Source organism: Panthera pardus, unplaced genomic scaffold, assembly GCF_024362965.1.
Source record: "Panthera pardus isolate Hobbes unplaced genomic scaffold, ASM2436296v1 HiC_scaffold_2, whole genome shotgun sequence".
Lineage (NCBI taxonomy): Eukaryota > Metazoa > Chordata > Mammalia > Carnivora > Felidae > Panthera > Panthera pardus.
This window is the reverse complement of record NW_026526765.1, coordinates 95,060,126-95,080,386: the sequence shown is the minus strand read 5'-3', so window position 1 is coordinate 95,080,386 and position 20,261 is coordinate 95,060,126. Positions and strand designations below refer to the sequence as shown.

General features: G+C 41.6%; 1 protein-coding gene across 1 annotated transcript in view; it reads left to right on the top strand.

The window, feature by feature from the left end:
• Nucleotides 1-20,261, top strand: part of THBS4 (thrombospondin 4) — a 45,063-nt gene that overhangs the window by 10,839 nt on the left and 13,963 nt on the right. Inside the window, exons 3-10 of the mRNA XM_053907246.1 lie at nt 6,695-6,942; nt 11,667-11,775; nt 12,158-12,240; nt 12,569-12,620; nt 12,835-13,046; nt 14,541-14,678; nt 17,106-17,174; nt 19,112-19,264. Of these exons, the coding sequence (XP_053763221.1) occupies nt 6,695-6,942; nt 11,667-11,775; nt 12,158-12,240; nt 12,569-12,620; nt 12,835-13,046; nt 14,541-14,678; nt 17,106-17,174; nt 19,112-19,264 (1,064 nt within the window). The remainder of the gene's footprint in view (nt 1-6,694; nt 6,943-11,666; nt 11,776-12,157; nt 12,241-12,568; nt 12,621-12,834; nt 13,047-14,540; nt 14,679-17,105; nt 17,175-19,111; nt 19,265-20,261) is intronic.

Genomic DNA, 20,261 nt, shown 5'->3' with positions numbered 1-20,261 from the left:
ATAAATAGTACTATTAGGGGTTAGTAAGTTGTTTTACAGCAAATCTAGTGGTTTTTGACAAGGCTCTGTCTTGGGCATTGAACTGTTCAGCATATCAGTGACTTAGGTGAAGGCATAAATAGTATTTTATCATGTCTGAAAATGGCACATAGCTAGAGAAGACCGTTGAACATGTTGGATGCCATCATCAAGTTTAACAAGGTCCTACCAGTCTGCCACATATGCCACAATCATAGGAAATTTAACAATAACAAATGTAAATCCATCACGTAGGGGTGAAAAGTAAATTGCCAAAGTACAGGCTGTGGGAGAACTATCCTCAGAGGCCTAGTCAACATTAAGAACCAACTAGTGTTGAGCACAGTGCCTGACACTTAGTAGTTGTTTAGAAATGTTTGCTGAATGAATGAATGAATGAATTAGCAGATGCATTAATGCAACAGTTTTTTAAATCTTCTTAAGGGGTGCCTGGGTGAGTTGGTTGAGTGTCTGACTCTTGATTTCAGTTCAGGTCATGATACCAGGGTTGTGGGATCTAACCCCATCTCAGGCTCTGCCCTGAGCAAGGAGCCTACTTGGGATTCTCCTCCTCTACCCTTCTCCCTCACTTGCATGCTTTCTCTAAAAATAAAAATTAAAAAAAAATACATATCACCTGTCATCATTTAAAAAAAATCTCCTTAAATTTTAGACTTCATTAATGCATTCATGTGGCTGGATTAAAGGAGCTAATAGTCCCACCATACTCATTCAGGACACATGACACAAGGACACTCTCAAGTCAGAGATTACCTTGAGGAGAGTCCCCAAAACAACAGCCCTTTGGACCTCATTTTTTATGACATCACAAATAAAAATGTTAAAGGATCTGGAGAAATAAAGGAGCCAAATAGAAGACATGAGAGAGATGAAAGTTGCCTTAAAATATTTGAAGAATATCATTTGAATTAAGGATAAGACTAAATCTGTCTATAGTTCTGAAGAGCACAGTTAGGACTCATTGGTGGAAGTCAGAGGGAACAACAGATATTGGTTCTGTATTAGGAAAATCTTGGAGAGCAATCCAAAAGTGAAATGGGTTTCCCTACAAAGTAATTAGTTCCTTGTTCCTGGAAATGTGCTGGTAGAAGCTAAACTTTTATTGAAGGGATTTGTGAAATGGGAAATAGAGCTAGATAACTTACAGTGTTCATATTCTGTGGCTCTGCTAAGACCAGAAGATTCCATGGGTGCTTAAGGAATTGCTTTGGAACTCCCTCCTATAAGATGACCTTGGGACTTCGTGCGCACTCAACAGCTTTTGTCACTTACCAGACAGTTGCACACTTGAGGAATCTCATAACTTCTCAAAATATCAAGCCCTCTGCAGATGTTTAATATAATTACTGCGCTTCCTTTCACTGGATGGTTTCTTTGCAGGGTGTGTGTGTGTGTGTATATATATACATGTACTCTGTGTACTTTACATTTGTTCAAACTGCTATAAGAAAATTTCAAAACCTCCACACGGCATTCATCCCACTTGGGAGTCACCCAGGGTACTTTCAGGAAAAGCAATTTGATGGCTTACCTTTTATATGTATTTCCAAAGCACTAAAGTTACAAAGACTCAGTGTATAGGGCATGAAGATAAATAAGCAAAGGCAAACAAGAATATCCATCACAAGAGACATTAATGGCAAGAAGACTTTTTTTTTAATGTGCAATTATTTTAAAAGAAGAGGAAAGGTTGACAGCAATGGCTTTCATCAAATATTGAAAAGTGCCAAAGAGCAAAGCCATTTGCCAAGCAAAGCAGAAAGCCCCGGACTACGGCTTCACGAGTTTGCTGCCTGCGGGCCAGGTCACTCTGAACTCTTTTGCCCAGGCAGACAAAATATTATCATTTCCAGTTCTTTAAAGCTGGCGCCCTACTTCATTGCTCTGACATTCAGTACATCATAATATTTTTGACTACCAAGTCCACTGTTCCGAAAAGCACCCTTTGAAAATTCTTTTCCAAGAAAGCAGTATTTCACATCTTCATTGCTTGGGTTTGCTTTTTCATCTTTTGCCAGTCGCGGAGATGGTATTTAATCAGGCTAAGTTACGTGGTTTCTGTGTCAAGAGGGTAGCCAGGCATGTAAATGGAGCTATAAAATCAAGCCCCAAATTGTCTGGGATACAAAGATGCTAAGTTTAGAAGGAAAGGATTTGTAAACAAAAAAATAAATAAACCAGTAGAAACTGCCCCTCACGTTGTTTAAGAGATTGTGGGTTAAAAAAAAAATCAGAGTGGATACATGAATACTCTATCTATTTTTCATCCAATAAATAGCTGTATTTTGTGTTTTCAGATGCTATGGTATGTGAGAAAATTGATAAAAATTAGAATCCTGGCCCCAGACTTTATGCTCTAGTAGTGAAGATAAGAAATAAATACAAATAGATAACACTAATACCTACATTTGCATAGCAGTTGGTAGTTTTTGTATTTTCTTATTTGACCACCACTGAAAACCAAAAGAGATAGAAAGGAAAACTCATCTTAGCTGCATTTAATAGTTTAAGAAATGGACACCTAGCAAAATTAACAGGCCCAGGGTCACATAGCTATTAGGTATCTGAGCCAAAACTGGACTCTGAGTCCTGGAAAAGTACAGCTGGAAAAGTCCCGACAAAGTGTTACAGGACTAGGAATGAAGACAGCTGCCAGCCATTGGGAAGAAGGAAGACTTCGGGAAGTCGGGTGCATTTGAGCTGGATCTTGGTTTCAGATGAGTAGCCGTGATGGATCAGGAAAGAAAGCGATGGAGCAGAGGGCACTCCACACAGAGGGAAAACCTAATACGGGTTGTTCAGCTTGGCTGGGTAATGAAGGCAGGGGGAAGGTTGCAGCTAGTCCTGGGATCAGGAGGTTAGATGTTATTTAGGAACCACTAGGGAGCTATTAAAAGATTTCAGTTGCTTGCCTGTGTGCGGCTTTGAGAAGGCAATAACTTGGTCAGAAGAGTCCTTTAAGGAGCTCAAGCTGTCGGTCTAGATAAATTGTGCAGAGAGAAGCTTTTGGTGGGAACGTGAGGCAGGAATGTGGTGGACAAAGCCAGCGACAGAACAGAGTGGAGACAGCAACACCGTTTGAAGACGTGCGGTTTTCAGGCAGTTATCACCAAACTGGTTTCAGCTAGTGGTGAGTGAAGAGGGAATAAGAGAACGCAGTGTGCCACAGCTGAAGAAACAAAGCTGTACCGATGACTGTTTTCCTGAGTGTGGTGTTCCTGGAGGTGGTGATGGACAGAGGTGTGGTTGACCCAGGAGAAGACCACTCTTAGCAGCTTCAGGGGACTGGCTTTGCACCCCTCCTGGAGGGGGGAACCTGATTATGTTATTACCTCTGTAGTATCTCTGCTCCATTTGGCTCTCTCTACTGTGTGTATGTGTGTTGCATTAAGATAGGGCAAGGTGAACACTGGAAAAGGGGGCCGGAGAGAGGGAGGCAACTATGTCTGCCCTCTCCTGCTCCAGCGGTGCTGTCTCTGGAGAAGGTCGGAGAAACTTCCACCCCGCAGGCTGCAAGCTCCTAGAGCCAGAGCTTTAGAATGTGTCTCAACTCAGTGTGACTGATGTGACAACAGTGAGTTTCCTGAGCAGGTGCCTGTCTGCCCTCTGGGGTAGTCTTACTGCTCTGAAGATAAAATAAGTATTGAAGCACTGAAGCATTGAAACTCCTTTCTTTGCAATAAAAAAGAAAAATGAAAAATGGAAGCCATAAGAGAAATGAGAATCACTGGATCAAATATGAAGAATGGTAAATGTCAAAGCACTTGATAATTTTTCTGCTAACGGACGTTTTGAAGATGGAAGTTTCCGTGATTCTTCTTTTCCTTTTGTTTCCTCTTGCCATTGTCACAAGATCTAGGAGCATGAGGAATTTGTCATTTCAGCACTGCACTGCAACACAAAGCCAGGCAGAAGTATAGAATCCCCTTAAATAACAGCATGAGCACAACAGTAGGTTTTGCTCTCTGCAGTAGATATTGAATTGCCCCTCTCTAAACTTCATAATTTATATATGGAACGCTTTCCATGCAATCATTTTATTATTCATTGAAAGTTCATGTTCACAACATTTAATGTGCACCTGCTATGTGTAAAGTGCTCCACTGGGTACTATTTATAAAATTAAACTTAGTGATTCAGTTATGAAAATAAATCATGGCCCACATGCCCTGGAAAGCCTGTTAAAAGCAGGCAAGATGCCCATGAAAATATGTTTCCTTTGAATTCCACAGAAATCTCAGTTTGAGGAAGAAAACCAAGGCTATCTGTTTTAAGCCACTGTGTGTATCCTCTTCAACTGTTAATTTGAGGCACTGAGGTTGTGGTGTGAAGAGAATAAGGAGATGTTGAGTATACATGTCTATGACCTAATTGAAGTTTGGTGGCCCAAGTGGTATTCTCACTGGCCTGTAAAACTCCAGGTGTTTGTAAAACTGCTCAAAACAGTAAAGAAATGAGCTCTGAAAAGTTGAATTAGTCTATAGGTTTTGATCAGTTTTCTCCCTCTTTTGGGTACCATATATGCCTTCAATTTCCAGCTGTGCAGTTATTGTTTAAATTCTGAACAACATTAAATAGGTAAAAATTCTGGCGTATCCCATATTTATAATGCCTCGAGAATGTCTACTCATGTCTACTTTCTTCCTTCCCACTCTTTCTCTTCATACCACCATATATAAAATACTATGTTTTGTATTAGAGTCAGAGAAAGGTCTTTTAGCCAGTCTGTCCTGCCAGGTCTTACCAATTGTTTTCTCTTGGTAAGCGAGTGGTGGTGAGCACATAGGCCTAAGAGAAGATCTCCTTACTCCTCCTGGCATCTCTGCATATCACAGAACCTAAGGCTATCTGGCCCTCTCCAGTCATGGTCAAATGGAAAAACAGATCTGGGCAGATTTTAGAAGCGGTGGGAATATCCACCTAGACAGCCTTATACATTTGGAGGAAGTCTTCAAATAAATCCTGAAAGTTTCATAGTGGTGACTATTTTTTCTGGCAGTACTACAACATCAACAGGCTGGTTACTCCACGGGGAGGCACCAAGTTGGCATTTACACTCTTCAGAAAAGGTACCTGTGGAAAAATAGTCCAAGTTACTTGCTACAAATCATACAGCTTGACAGCAGCACAGTCTGGGTATATGTACGTAATTCACTTCTTCTTAATTTTTTTTTGTATACTATAACGCATGTTTCTTGTGAAAAAAATTAGACAATGAGGATGAGCAAGAGGAAAACATCATCCAAGCACCCACCAATGACCGTATTAAAGTTGACATATTTCCTTCTAAATTTCTGTATATTTTTTTCTGAACGAAATTATACTGTGACTCAACGCGTTTCTCACTCCACAAAATACCAGGACTCTGTGTTTTTAATGTGTGCCTATTCCATAGTATTCCATTTCATGATTACACTAAAATTAAAGTAGCTAGTGCACCCTCTCTTTTTATGCATATATGTTGTACCAAATGTTTCTTACATATTCCTGAAATGATTATTTCTGGCAACGAACTGTAGTTTGGCAATGGTACCTATGGATGAATTTGGAGGTGTTCTTGGGTCGACTCACTAAGCCCTTAGAAGCAAATCGGTTTGCTCCCAAGACCAAACTTGGGTCCTTAGAGCAAACCTCACCCGATGGGCTTTAACTCCCAAAGGCTCAGCTGAACAGATTTCAGCTCAGGGCTCAATAAATTCAAGAAAGTAATGGAGTAAAAAGCAAGACAGAAAACCAGAATCTTAAAGTTTGTAAGAATTTTTATTTAACAAGAAGTGGAAATGCTTGAGCTTAAGGATATATGTGAATAGATAGCTACCTACATAAAAAAAGAAAAAATCAAACAGAAAATAAGATAGTAGATCTTCTTCTTAGTCCTTCTTTTGCAACCATGGATACCTTAGGTTTTCTGAGCATTGTTAAATTGAAGATGGGTTGCAGAGGGACAGTATGACAGATAATACTCCATTCAATATATGTTTACAAAGGCCTAGCCATAGTTCACATTCCTTTAGTCATGAAATAAACCACTCAGTTTCTTTTTTTTTTTTTTACTTTTTTTTTTTCAATATATGAAATTTATTGTCAAATTGGCTTCCATACAACACCCAGTGCTCATCCCAACAGGTGCCCTCCTCTCAGTTTCAAATTCTAGTCTTGCCACTTAGGTGTCCTTGTGTAAGTTCCTTCACTTACCTGACGTTCACTTTTGTCATCTGGAGTTATTCCACTTTGATAGGGTTGCAGTGAATAGAAATTAAGTGTTGAAAGCAACTAAGGGCGGCACCCAGCTCCATTGTAGTGCTTAATAAATGAATTGGTGAATTAATGGATTTATGCGTTCAGGAGCTTATTTGGATTTCAATTGACTTTTGATGGATTCTGCTTGTTTATTGTACTTATCACTGTCTGAAATTGTTTGTTTTCAGATGTGCTACTTAGTGTCTGTCTTTCCATGAGCACAAAGCATCCTCAACAACAGAGTGGGTTACAAGTGTCTAGAATAATGCCTGGCACACAATGTGTTGAATATTTATGGTTCCAACTTGCTTGCATTCTTTCTAGTAACCCAGCCTTGTGACCTACAGGCTGTTTACCAGAGACTTGCCCTTTCTCATCCTTTTCTCATCCTTGGTTGATATGTGCTTGGTTCCAGCTGTACTCCGTTACCTGAAGAACGATGGGAGGATTCATTTGGTGGTTTTCAACAACCTGCATCTGGCTGATGGCAGGCGGCACAGGGTCCTCCTGAGACTCACCAACTTGCGGCGAGGGACTGGCTCTGTAGAGCTCTACGTGGATTGCACCCAAGTGGATTCTGTTCACAATCTCCCCAGAGCCTTTTCCGGCTCTTCCCAGAGTCCTGAGTCCATTGAATTAAGGACCTTCCAGAGGAAGGCACAGGTAGAAACCCATAAGCCATTCTCCAAAGTGGAAAGAGCCCAGGCTCAGGGAATGCAGAGGAGTATGCTGAGGTCATGTGTGGGTCTCATTCTGGATGCATAATTAGCATTACCTGTAGAACTTAAAAACCTATTGAAAGAGGGCCTAGGCTCAAGGCAAATTGAATTAAATTCTGTAGAGGTGGTGCCTAGGCCTAAGTATTTTTAATAATACTGATTCTAGGGGTGCCTGGGTGGCTTGGTCAGTTAAGCATCCAACTTCGGCTCAGGTCATGATCTCACGGTCCGTGAGTTCGAGCTCTGCGTTGGGCTCTGTGCTGACAGCTCAGAGCCTGGAGCCCATTTCAGATTCTGTGTCTCCCTCTCTCTCTGCTCCTCCCCTGTTCATGCTCTGTCTCTCTCTGTCTCAAAAATAAATAAACCTTAAAAAAAATTTTTTTTAAATAATAATAATAATACTGATTCTAATCAGAAGCTAAAATTGAGAGCCTCTGAAGTTGGAAAGGAAAAGCAAAAATTTAAAGAACAATCTTAGAGGGGCCCCTGACTGGCTCAGTTGGTAGAACATGCGGCTCTTGATTGTGGGTTCCTGAGTTTGACCTCCACATTGGGCCTAGAGATTATGTAAAACAAAAACAAAATCTTAGAGCAATAGGATGATCTATTTTAAATTTTTCTATAATTTTACTGTTTTTAATGAAAGCGAAAAAGAATGATTGGAAACTCCAAGCACTAGGAACAACATTTTTCATGTGTCTTATTAGAGCAATCCTAGCAAAAAAGACCTTACTGCCAACTTAGCTCCATGAGGCCTTAAAAGTCTCTTCACCCCTTTTCTGTTTTATGATATGTTGATGGTATTTTTTATTATATCATGGCACCTCCCCTAGAAATTGCCACATATATTGCTTTTAAATTTTTGTGCCAGGAAATAATGTGTTTCCTATAAAGAACTAGCATTCTTTGTCCTTCCCATGTATTATAACTGGTCATAGTTCTTGAATTTTACCTTCCATTGATGTAGAAGTCAATGCCAAAATCAGTAACTGTGTTCATCTGTTACGGCCCATAATGTTATCTTCTGTGTCTCAATCTTCATTTCCATTTCTACTTTATTTTATTGTATGTGCTTTAGTTACAAGCTGCTCTGATCCCTTTGTACAAAGAGACTGGGTATAAGCAATAATTTCCATTACAACTAAGAATGCTGAGAAGTTTTACATAATAATATAAAAACAATGAATCTGATACTGGAATTTTGTGTTTGGAGAATAGGAAGCATTTTCAAGCAGAAACTTCAAGAAAGCTAAAATGCAAGGGTTCTTTTGTTTTTGCAGAAAAAGAGAAAAACACAAATAGACTTAGTATAGATTTTTATATAGAGAAAAAAATAGTGAATAGAGAGATATGCAAAACTTTATTTCTGAATCCCCAAAGTAGCCCAAATAATCAGAATGACAGTCACAGATTGTGTCACTGACCATTTCAGAATTTAGTGTGTACCACTAAATAAGTCAATTTCTAAAAGCCAGGAGTCAGCCATGTCAAGGTCATCAGAAACTAAACTCATTGGAATTTTTCCAAAAGTTCTAAATCCTTAGACTATCAAAGACTACAGTATTCTGTCTTCATAGTCACCTTCTTATTTATTCAGTCAGCTAACAAATAGGCATATTCTAGGTGTTAAGGAAAGCATTGTGGGCAAAACAGTCATGGCCCTGCCTCCATAGAGCTTATAGCCTGATGTCCAAAACAATATCTGTTATATAGCATGTGTTGCGTATTAACTTAGCAAAATTAGAAAACAGAACTACTCTGAAAATACTTAGTGTCCTTGTTTTATTTCTTTATTACTTACATATTTTTTAATTTAAATTTTAATCAACATACAGTGCAGTATTGGTTTCAGGAGTAGAATTCAGTGATTCATCCCTTACATACATCACCCAGTGCTCATTATCGCAAGTGCCCTCCTCAATACCCATCGTCCATCTAGCCCATCCCCACCCACCTCCCTCCATCAACCCTCAGTTCTCTGTTGTTAAGAGTCTCTTGTGATTTGCTTTCCTCTCTGCTCTCTCCCACCGTCCTATATGTTCATCTGTTTTGTGTCTTAAATTTCACATATGAACATCCTCAATTTTTTTTTAATATATGAAATTTATTGTCAAACTGGTTTCCATACAACACCCAGTGCTCATCCCAAAAGGTGCCCTCCTCAATACCCATCACCCACCCTCCCCTCCCTCCCACCCCCCATCAACCCTCAGTTTGTTCTCAGTTTTTAACAGTCTCTTATGCTTTGGCTCTCTCCCACTCTAACCTCTTTTTTTTTTTTTTCCTTCCCCTCCCCCATGGGTTTCTGTTAAGTTTCTCAGGATCCACATAAGAGTGAAACCATATGGTATCTGTCTTTCTCTGTATGGCTTATTTCACTTAGCATCACACTCTCCAGTTCCATCCACGTTGCTACAAAAGGCCATATTTCATTCTTTCTCATTGCCACGTAGTATTCCATTGTGTATATAAACCACAATTTCTTTATCCATTCATCAGTTGATGGACATTTAGGCTCTTTCCATAATTTGGCTATTGTTGAGAGTGCCGCTATAAACATTGGGGTACAAGTGCCCCTATGCATCAGTACTCCTGTATCCCTTGGATAAATTCCTAGCAGTGCTATTGCTGGGTCATAGGGTAGGTCTATTTTTAATTTTCTGAGGAACCTCCACACTGCTTTCCAGAGTGGCTGCACCAATTTGCATTCCCACCAACAGTGCAAGAGGGTTCCCGTTTCTCCACGTCCTCTCCAGCATCTATAGTCTCCCGATTTCTTCATTTTGGCCACTCTGACTGGCGTGAGGTGATATCTGAGTGTGGTTTTGATTTGTATTTCCCTGATAAGGAGCGACGTTGAACATCTTTTCATGTGCCTGTTGGCCATCCAGATGTCTTCTTTAGAGAAGTGTCTATTCATGTTTTCTGCCCATTTCTTCACTGGGTTATTTGTTTTTCGGGTGTGGAGTTTGGTGAGCTCTTTATAGATTTTGGATACTAGCCCTTTGTCCGATATGTCATTTGCAAATATCTTTTCCCATTCCGCTGGTTGCCTTTTAGTTTTGTTGGTTGTTTCCTTTGCTGTGCAGAAGCTTTTTATCTTCATAAGGTCCCAGTAATTCACTTTTGCTTTTAATTCCCTTGCCTTTGGGGATGTGTCGAGTAAGAAATTGCTACGGCTGAGGTCGGAGAGGTCTTTTCCTGCTTTCTCCTCTAGGGTTTTGATGGTTTCCTGGCTCACATTCAGGTCCTTTATCCATTTTGAGTTTATTTTTGTGAATGGTGTGAGAAAGTGGTCTAGTTTCAACCTTCTGCATGTTGCTGTCCAGTTCTCCCAGCACCATTTGTTAAAGAGACTGTCTTTTTTCCATTGGAAGAACATCCTCATTTTTAAAATAAGGATGATATGGGAATGCAAGCTTGTACAGCCACTCTGGAAAACAGTATGGAGGTTCCTCAAAAGACTAAAAATAGAACTACCCTACGACCCAGCAATTGCACTACTAGGCATTTATCCACGGGATACAGGTGTGCTGTTTCGAAGGGACACATACACCCCCATGTTTATAGCAGCACTATCAGCAATAGCCAAAGTATGGAAAGAGCCCAAATGTCCATCGATGGATGAATGGATAAAGAAGATGTGATATATATATATACAATAGAGTATTACTCAGCAATCAAAAAGAATGAAATCTTGCCATTTGCAACTACGTGGATGGAACTGGAGGGTATTATGCTACGTGAAATTAGAGAAAGACAAATATCATATGACTTCACTCATATGAGGACTTGAAGAGACAAAACAGATGAACATAAGGGAAGGGAAACAAAAATAATATAAAAACAGGGAGGGGGACAAAACAGAAGAGACTCATAAATATGGAGAACAAACTGAGGGTTACAGGAGGGGTTGTGGGAGGGGGGTGGGCTAAATGGCCAAGGGGCATTAAGGAATCTACTCCTGAAATCATTGTTGCACTATATGCTAAGTAATTTGGATGTAAATTTAAAAAATAATAATAAAATAAGGATGATAACTTTACACTGGCAGTTAACATAAACTTTTTCTGTCACAAGTATACAATAATGAGTAGACTAAAAATTATAAAGAGGTGAGGAAATTGACTTTGTGACTAGAATGATTGATATCAACCAATAATGTGAAAGTATGATTCCAACTACCTGATAATCAGAGAGTATACTGTTTATTCATTCTCCTAGCCCAAGGAAATCAGGGTCTTTGCTAAAACCTGGAGCCGAGACATCCTAAAAACAATAGCGTTTAAAATTGAGATCAGTGTCTTATTTATTACAGTCTAAACTCCATAACTAAATTCCAGACAATTCTTAAGAGGTGTCTGCCACAAAATAGCTTGTTTACCATGAAAGCAAAAGCCTTTCCTCTTCTCAGAGACACCTTGATGAACCCTCAGGCCAAGTTGGATGCCAGCATTTTCCTAGGTTATTGGCTACTTCCATATTTGCTTCAGTCAGAAGGATAGGGCTGGCAGGTTTTAGGAAAAATCAAACCCACAAAATTATGCAAGCTGTCAGAGTCTAAGTATACAGGGCTACTAACTCTGTTATGAAAATTATGTGAGTATGCAAGCACATTGGTTTTTTAACAGTGTCAGCAATGTGTGGTATGAATGTGATTTCTTCCAGGATTCCTTGGAAGAGCTGAAGCTGGTGGTGAGGGGCTCACTGTTCCAGGTGGCCAGCCTGCAAGACTGCTTCCTACAGCAGAGTGAGCCACTGGCCACCACAAGCACAGGTATGGGCTCTTGGGCAATTTGCACACCTTCATCAGTACAGATAAACCCTGAGCCCCCAAGTGGGCTGGCTCCCATCACTGAAAGGTGAACTTCAGTAGAGCACAGGTACAGGATGTGTCTACAGAAATCAGGCTCTTGTGCCAAAGAGCGGGACAAGAAATATTTCCATTGTGCTTTTATTTTTATAACTCATGAATTTGGGCTAACAGCCAATGGCATCATTATCATTTTTTTTTAGGTGAATTAGATGAATTACCCCAAGTTAAATTCCTCTCCTCGGGTTTTTGTCATGATGATTCTCTGGGAAACCATTTGCTTTTGAGCCATGGTAGAAATGTCTGTTAGTGGCTGAATGCTCCTTGCCTTTTGCTATTGCTACAGGAGACTTTAATCGGCAGTTCTTGGGGCAAATGACCCAACTCAACCAGCTCCTGGGAGAGGTGAAGGATCTTCTGAGACAGCAGGTAACAAGGCCACAGCATGGAAAATCCCTAGTCCTGTCAAAGAAGCTCATCATACGAGCTAGTGGAGCTGCTGAGGCAGCAGGGGCAGGGAGATGGACCTGGAGGCAGACCTCAGGTGGCCCCATGTGGCCCACTACCCCAGAGGTCTGTTCGAAGGGCTCTGGAAGTGGGGGACAGGTATGTGATGGCTCTCCTTGGAGCCATCAAAGGCTACATTAGCACTACCTTAAGAAGTGTTTACTAGATTGCTACACATGGATTCTTTCATTCCTGGATTCTATATCAGATACTCCTTTTCCATCCTGTTTTTCCCTTCCCATTTCTAAAGGTCAAGGAAACATCATTTTTGCGAAATACCATAGCTGAGTGCCAGGCTTGCGGTAAGTGCTGTTCTAGTAACTGCTTCATCCTGAGTTGGACGAGCAGGTGAGGATTGATGAAGGGCCATGGAGTGAGGCTACACCGACTATGGTTTCTGGAGGTTTGGCACAGAGTTGGAGGGAAGGGAAGTTCATTGGAAAATCAAATAGCATTTTGAATCAGCTACGTTTTTCTGGTGGTCAAAAAGTCTGCGGATTATTGGTTTTCCTCTAGGTCCACTGAGCTTTCAGTCTCCAACCCCAAACACGCTGGTGCCCCCTGCATCCCCAGCGCCCATGACATCCTCGACACCCCCAGTGCGCCGCTGTGATTCTAACTCCTGTTTCCGCGGTGTCCGATGTACTGACACCAGAGATGGCTTTCAGTGTGGGCCCTGCCCCGAGGGCTACACAGGAAATGGGATCACCTGTTCTGATATTGATGAGGTAAAAGTTCAGCTTCCCCGGGACAGGGGCTCCCTAAGTATCTTGTACACCCTACAGCTTATGGAAAAGGAAGCCAGGTTGATGATGCTGGGATGACATGGGCTGTTCTCCAGGTAACATAAATACTCTCCCTCGTGAATCCTTAGCGAGCACAAGACCATGAGCAGCAGGATGAAGGAGGCATGACACCTGATTGTGGCTCTGTTTGTAATATCTCCTCTCTGTGTTCCCGGCTGTTCTGCTGGGCCATGTCACTATAATGCTGAGATTTGTACCCCAGCATCGATTATTTCTCTCATGTAGTCATTGTTACAGTTTGGATTTTTCTACACTTCTGCAAACACGGGAGGGGGAATATCTGTGTGAGGGTATATTTCAGGGGTTGCAACTAATTTCTTCAGGTTAGATGTGCAGAGGGGAATCTCAGACCAGCAAAGCCTGTTGAGGAGATCCTATAACCTGTGAGTAACCAAAAGTGCTGAGGGATGGAGCCAGAAGGACATACAGCAAACACAGGCTGTTTGGCCGGCTTGCAAAAGCCTCTAAAGGAGATTGTTTCAAGACTGTGGTTAGCCAGTCTTTAGTCCAGTCCCAAAGCAGTGTTCACAGTAGGTAGCAAGGCCGCCACCAGAATATGCCTTTCCCCTCCCACCAAGCCAGAGGAGGACTAGAAGGAGAAAGAACGGTGCCTGCAAAGAGGTTAGGTGTGTGTGTGTGCGCGCACACACACACACACACACACACACACACAGCTCCTTCAGGCTCATGGTAGCACTCAGCTGATTACTTTCCCAGGTAGTAAGCAATTAAGATGGTCTGTAGTAATCCCTCACTTGGAGAGACGTCTGTACATGTTTCACAGAACTGCATCTGGTTTTTATCTGTGAGCTGGAATTTTCCTCCTTTTGAAAGGGCAGGAAGTGGTCATGTTTTTTACATTAGTTGAAGCGGTTAAAAAAAAAAATCAGAACCAATCTCCTAGACTACCAAGAGCCTTGGAACATCCGTGGACTCTATAGGGCATGAAGGCAGGCACAGACCCTAATAGATCACATCTTGTTGAAAAAAGCAACAGCTACCCTGGCCTTGTCTTCTTGAGATTTTTTCATTTGAGAATTTGGTTTAGTAATGCATTTGGATTCACCTAACAGCCACCTGACAGGCAGTCCAGGAACACTGTCCTTCCATGGTGATTTTAAATTACAAGGTAGAATATCAGAGAATTTACACTGGGAGGTAGACTGATTATCGTTAAGGACCTTTTCCACTTGGCCATGCCATTATTTGTAATACAGCAAAGCCCACTAGAAGTCAGCCTTATACTGTGTGTGTCTGAGATTCCGTCTATAACTATGAAATTCGAAGCCTTTATATCCTTTTACCATCTTGGTCACCAAGAAATGGACAGTTAAGTAGATAAGCATGTACAAATAGATGAATGAGAGTGTGTGTTTTCTCCATGTGGCTAAAGACTTTGGGTTTTTTTGTTTCCAGTGCAAATACCATCCCTGCTACCCAGGTGTGCGCTGTGTGAACTTGGCTCCCGGCTTCAGATGTGATGCGTGCCCCATGGGCTTCACAGGGCCCATGGTGCAGGGTGTTGGGATCAGTTTTGCCAAGTCAAACAAGCAGGTGGGCTGAAGTTACGGTCTTTCTACTCATTTTTTATCTTAATTACCAACAGAAAACCTTGGGTTTGTTCTCACCTCTTTCATTATAACCCTTTACCTCCTTGAACAGCCAATGCCATGTGGAATGTCATGGTGCACAAAGGACAAATAGGGAAGTTTTCCAACTCATTTCTGAGTATAGATGTTCATAATATCTAGTAGGGAGGAAACTATCAAATCAGGATAATAGAGTATCACTAGGAAAACAATGAGTGGGGTAATACTAAATATGTGGTATGATGTCAGACTTCTTCTGTTAGCCATTGAACGTTTTGTCCTGCAGAATAACTTGAGAATCAAGGAAGCAAATAAAAGCTTTGAAAAATTAGGTCACTTTTATAGAGTCATTGTTGCTGATAAGAAGCTGTTTTAGAGATGAGAGGATTTCAAGAGTAGAAATAATCCCCTGAGGAAACCCCCCTTCTTCTTATATAAGCTATAAACTGCCATAAAGCACTTGAGCACTTTGTGACAGTCTCCATTTATTTCCAAATGTTCTACTATATCCTGGCCATTATTTAACTGACTGACTGTGAAATTCTTTTTGATGTCTTCAGCCCTTAAAAGTGGTTGGTCTATAAATATATTTTACTACCTTAGGGAAATTATTAGGTTTGAAGAAGGGCAAGGGTTCATTATTTCCTAGCTGCCTATCAAAGGATTCTAGAGGGCATCATTTTTTAAGACTAGAAAAAGGAGGCAAGCTGGACATATACGAGTGACAAGAAACCATTAGAGTAATGACCCAAAGTTTTTCATCCTCTCCTCTAAAGACAAAAATCTCCAAGACTAAACCAAGGAAAATAGACGAAATGAAATAGACAGTGCTTTGTGTAAGAGAGCAAGAAGCAGTGCCCAGTGGATTTCCAGTAATATGGTAGACTCAACTGAAGTAGAAGGAGCCACCTTGCTAAAACTTAACAAATTAATGCTTATGGGAGGTAGGAGCTGGGTATCAGTCCTAGGAGTGGGAATCAGGGGTTTTAGCACCTGTGTAGGTATAGCAGATGTAGTCCTGGACCTTTAGAAAGACCTACCATGCCTTCATAAAGCCATGAACCCTACCCATGCATTACGAGGAGATGAGAAAACTACTAGCCCCCAAAATCAACAAGGAAACTTCATGTCATCTTTGGGACATGGTTGACAAAAAGGAATATTTCCCACAACAAGTCAGAGCTCCAGGTTTGTGCCATATACCGTTATGAGCTTCAAATCTATGTTACTAATACCACATGGAAATACAAGCCAGAAAATTAACATAAAAATTAGCCCTGGTGCAGTAAAATCCCTAGGGCCCTGGCTAATGTCAAAGTCATAACAGAGACTCTGAAACCCAGTGCCAGTAGAACATGCAAAAACAGGGCGCTAAAGGTATGTTGTTCATAAACATTTTGTTCATAAACAAAAATGGTGATTTATGTGAATGGTGATTTAAGCTACCCTGAGGATACATGATAAATATAAAACAGTTCAAAAGGATAAAGAGGCCAAGGAAGGAATAGATATCATAATTTAAAAATAGGGCAGTGTTGGGGCGCCTGGGTGGCTCAGTCGGTTAAGCGTCCGACTTGGGCTCAGGTCATGATCTCACGGTCCGTGGGTTCGAGCCCCGCGTCGGGCTCTATGCTGACAGCTCAGAACCTGGAGCCCATTTCAGATTCTGTGTCTCCCTCTCTCTCTGCCCCTCCCCTGTTCATGCTCTGTCTCTTTCTGTCTCAAAAATAAATAAACGTTAAAAAAAAATTAAAAAAAAAAAATAGGGCAGTGTGAAAAATAAAAGGCAACCTTGAAAAACAGGTTAAACTTACTCAGTGAAAAATGTAATCATTGACATTAAAAACTCAATAGGTGGGCAAGACAGCTAGCAGAGAATATATAGAATGGAAGGTGCATCTAAGGAAATCATCCAGGATGCAGCACAGAAAAATAAAGATATGTGAAAATATGAACAAGAGGTTAAGAGTCAAAAGGAGAAATTAATGAGAAAGTCCAATATTGGCTTATATTGGTAGTTCCAAAGAAAGAATTGAAAGAGTAGGAGCAGAGGGAAGCTGAGAATTTTCCAGAATTGAAGAAAGCTAGGAATCCTCATACAGAAGTACATCTAGTACCAAACAGGATATAGAAGTCCTTTCCTGAGTAAAAAGGTTGCAGGAACAGATGAATCATACCAGTTGTGTTTTCTGAACAACCTTAAATCCCAAGGCGGCAACTATCACTTGAAATTAGGTCAAGTTCAGATTGGTACAAACACAGGGAGGTGGCTAAAGCGACGCTCCTATTACCATTTTACCTGAAATCCCATGTCTTCACCCAAAGATATCAAAGCAAAATTTATTTGCACTTCTGCTTAAATGGAGTATGTCTTTAAACTTTCCTGTACTAGGTCTGCACTGACATTGATGAGTGTCAAAACGGAGCATGTGTTCTCAACTCTATCTGTATTAACACTCTGGTAAGTATTTTTCATGGATGATGTTATCAAAGCAGACCAGTTATTGATACAATCATATGTTTATAAATCATAACCCCAAACACACATAGAACAGGTGGGTACAACATATTTGGTTGGCAAATGAAGATAAAAGTTTATGTTGAAAAATAGTCTTTCATGTGAGAGTAATTTTATAAGTAATTTTTATATGAGAATAATTTTCTAGCTGCTGTATTTTAATCATAGTTGCAATGTTGGGCTTTTAGAATATATTTTTAAAATATTCTTTTATTTTAAAAATATGAAGAACTTCTTAGTTTATACAGTTCAGAATATACATTTTATTGGTGATGACACAATCCCCAAATAGTATTCATTATTTTTATAAATCTCTCCAAAAGTCATTCGTATTAAAATGCTTAGCTCTTAAGAGGTCTAAAGTGTATATATTTAGATATGGTTTTATTTCTGAAAGTTCTTGTCAACTGATTCCGAGATAGAGGTGTGGCCCAGTAACCATCAAGAGACCTGCTGATTCCATTTGTGACTGCTTCAAACTTTGTCCCTAGGAAAATTACTCTAGTTTGCTTGTATGTAAAAACATTTTATAGGGGCGCCTGGGTGGCTCAGTTGGTTAAGGGTCCGACTTCGGCTCAGGTCATGACCTCACAGCTTGTGAGTTCAAGCCCTGCCATCAGGCTCTGTGCTGACAGCTCAGAGCCCGGAGCCTGTTTCGGATTTCTGTGGGTGTCTCTCTCTCTCTCCCTCCTCCACTTGTGCTCTGTTGCACTCTCTCTCTCTCTCTCTGAAAAATAAACATTTTTTTTAATTTAAAAACATCTTATAAATATCAAGCCCCTTATTTTAGTCCTCACAACAACCATGTCACTAGGCACTATTATTCCCGTTTGACAGTTGAAGAAACAACTCCAGAAAAGTAACTGGGCCAAGACCACACCTCTCCTAAGACTTCCAGCTGCAGCCTGTGTTCCTATCCACATACTTGGCTACCTAGGGATATATAGGGATTGTTGCTTCTTAGCTTTTCACCAGGCCCTTATCAGTGAGTCTGCAGATAGAGATTTGGGAGACACTGACATAAAGGTAATAACTAAAGTCACCCTGGGGGAAGAAAACTAGATGCTGGAACCATCTAGAAAGTAGAACTCCGGAGAACCTCAAAAATGGGCCAAGGAAAAAGAACAAGAGCCAAGAAAAGGAGAGAACCGACCAAATGGAGCAATCCGGTAAGGCCAGTAGATCGAGGAAGACCACTGAAGAGCATCCTTTGGAGTTGGCAGTAAGAGGTTGTTAATGACCGAAATCATTGAACCCTACAGGTGACATGGGTGTCTTTCATGAAATGTAATTTCATCTCAGTAAAGCTGTTAAAAAAAAGTCACGGCCGGTAGAAGGGCTGCTGTAGCAGGGCTGACAGCTCATTTGCCAGGCTTCTCCACGGAGCCTACCTCATCAAGAATTCTCCGTGCAAAGCCATTGACATTTCTCTGTACAACTGTTCTTTGTCATTCCATTTTTAAAAAGCCAAAGGAACAGTTAAAAAAAAAACCTTGTTTTTTCCTAACATGCTTTTCAATCAAACCGTCTCCTTTGTCCTGAGAATAAATGCTCTCTGCCTCCCAGGGCCTCACTGGCGCCATCAGCCCCTTCCCCTTTTGTCTTCCACGGCAGAGCTGGCAAGTCCTGGTGACGGTGGTTCACTCTAGCCTTCTTCTGCCCTCCCTGCTCTTCCCTCACGTCCGTGTGGCTCGCTGCAGCTTCCAGGCTGGCGGTGTCTTCCTCAACATTCACACAGTCTTCCAAGATGTACACATGGGCGGAGAGGCAGGCATGGGTGTCCCTAAATCTTGGCATCACTGAGTACCTACAAAAATAAACACAACTGCAGTCGCCTCGCTCACAGTTCTGAGCCCCAGCTCATCATCTGATCTTTGCAGGGATCTTACCGCTGCGGGCCTTGCAAACTGGGGTACACTGGTGATCAGACAAGGGGATGCAAAACCGAAAGGAGCTGCAGAAATCCTGAGCTGAATCCTTGCAGTGTGAATGCACAGTGCATTGAAGAGAGGCAAGGGGATGTGACATGTGTGGTAAGTTGTCTGTCACCTGCTCAATGATTTTTTTCCTCTTCCATTTCAAACACCAAGCCCTCCCCAGTTTCTCCTTGCTTCCAGGTAAAAAGTACTCAGAAGTGAAAACATTTCAATTGAGACACACACAGAATTTTATAGTAACAGGGTCAGCTGAGTTCGCGGAGAGCAATGTGAAGTCCATCGAACATCAGCTGCCTTTTCTCTCCCTGTCAGTCATGGGTCAACACCATTCCCTCAGGCACATCAGTGGTAGAGCCCTCCCTCCACTCTAGCACAGAGTAGATATCTACCCACAGAGTGGTAGATACCCTCTGTGGAGGGCCAAGAAGTGGGCGGCAAGAAGCGAAGGGGCCGCCTTCCCTCCCTCCCTCCCATCCACCGCCCTATTTATTCGGGGAATGTATTAGCATACTGCCATCCTTTCTAGCTGTCCTTAGAACCTGGCCTGATGCTCCAGGAAGCAGGTTGGAGGGAAGCGGTAGGCTGTTGCAACTCTCAGAGAACCCTCCTGTCTCCTGCCAGTGAACGCGAGGGGACAGAGGGCACTTTTCTGTCTCCACCTGCACCCAGATTCAGGAATAGCTCAGCGGATGGCCACTCTTCTCCCTATGCATTACCCAACCCTGGAGCCCATCTGGGGAGGAGCTGGCTGGCAAGAGAATTGACGTGGGTCTCGGGCCAGGTGGGTGCATGCTGGGCCCTTGGTGAAGAAGAGGGCCCTTTCTGACACCCACTCCTAAATCCCAGGCTCCAGAGTCCTCAGGGCTTCTAGACACTGAGAAGTCAGCCACTTCAGCTGCTTCCCAGTAAGTCAGGCCCATGGCAGGTGGCCCTTCAGACTGTGGGACTCCCAGGTTCACGACGGTCACTCCTGAGCTGCAGGATGGATTCTGGGAGACGCTTTCTCTCTTGTCTATACCTTGAACTTAGGCTTCTTTATCATTATGCTCACAAAATTTTCTACTGGGAGCATATCGCTTTTCAAATATTGGAA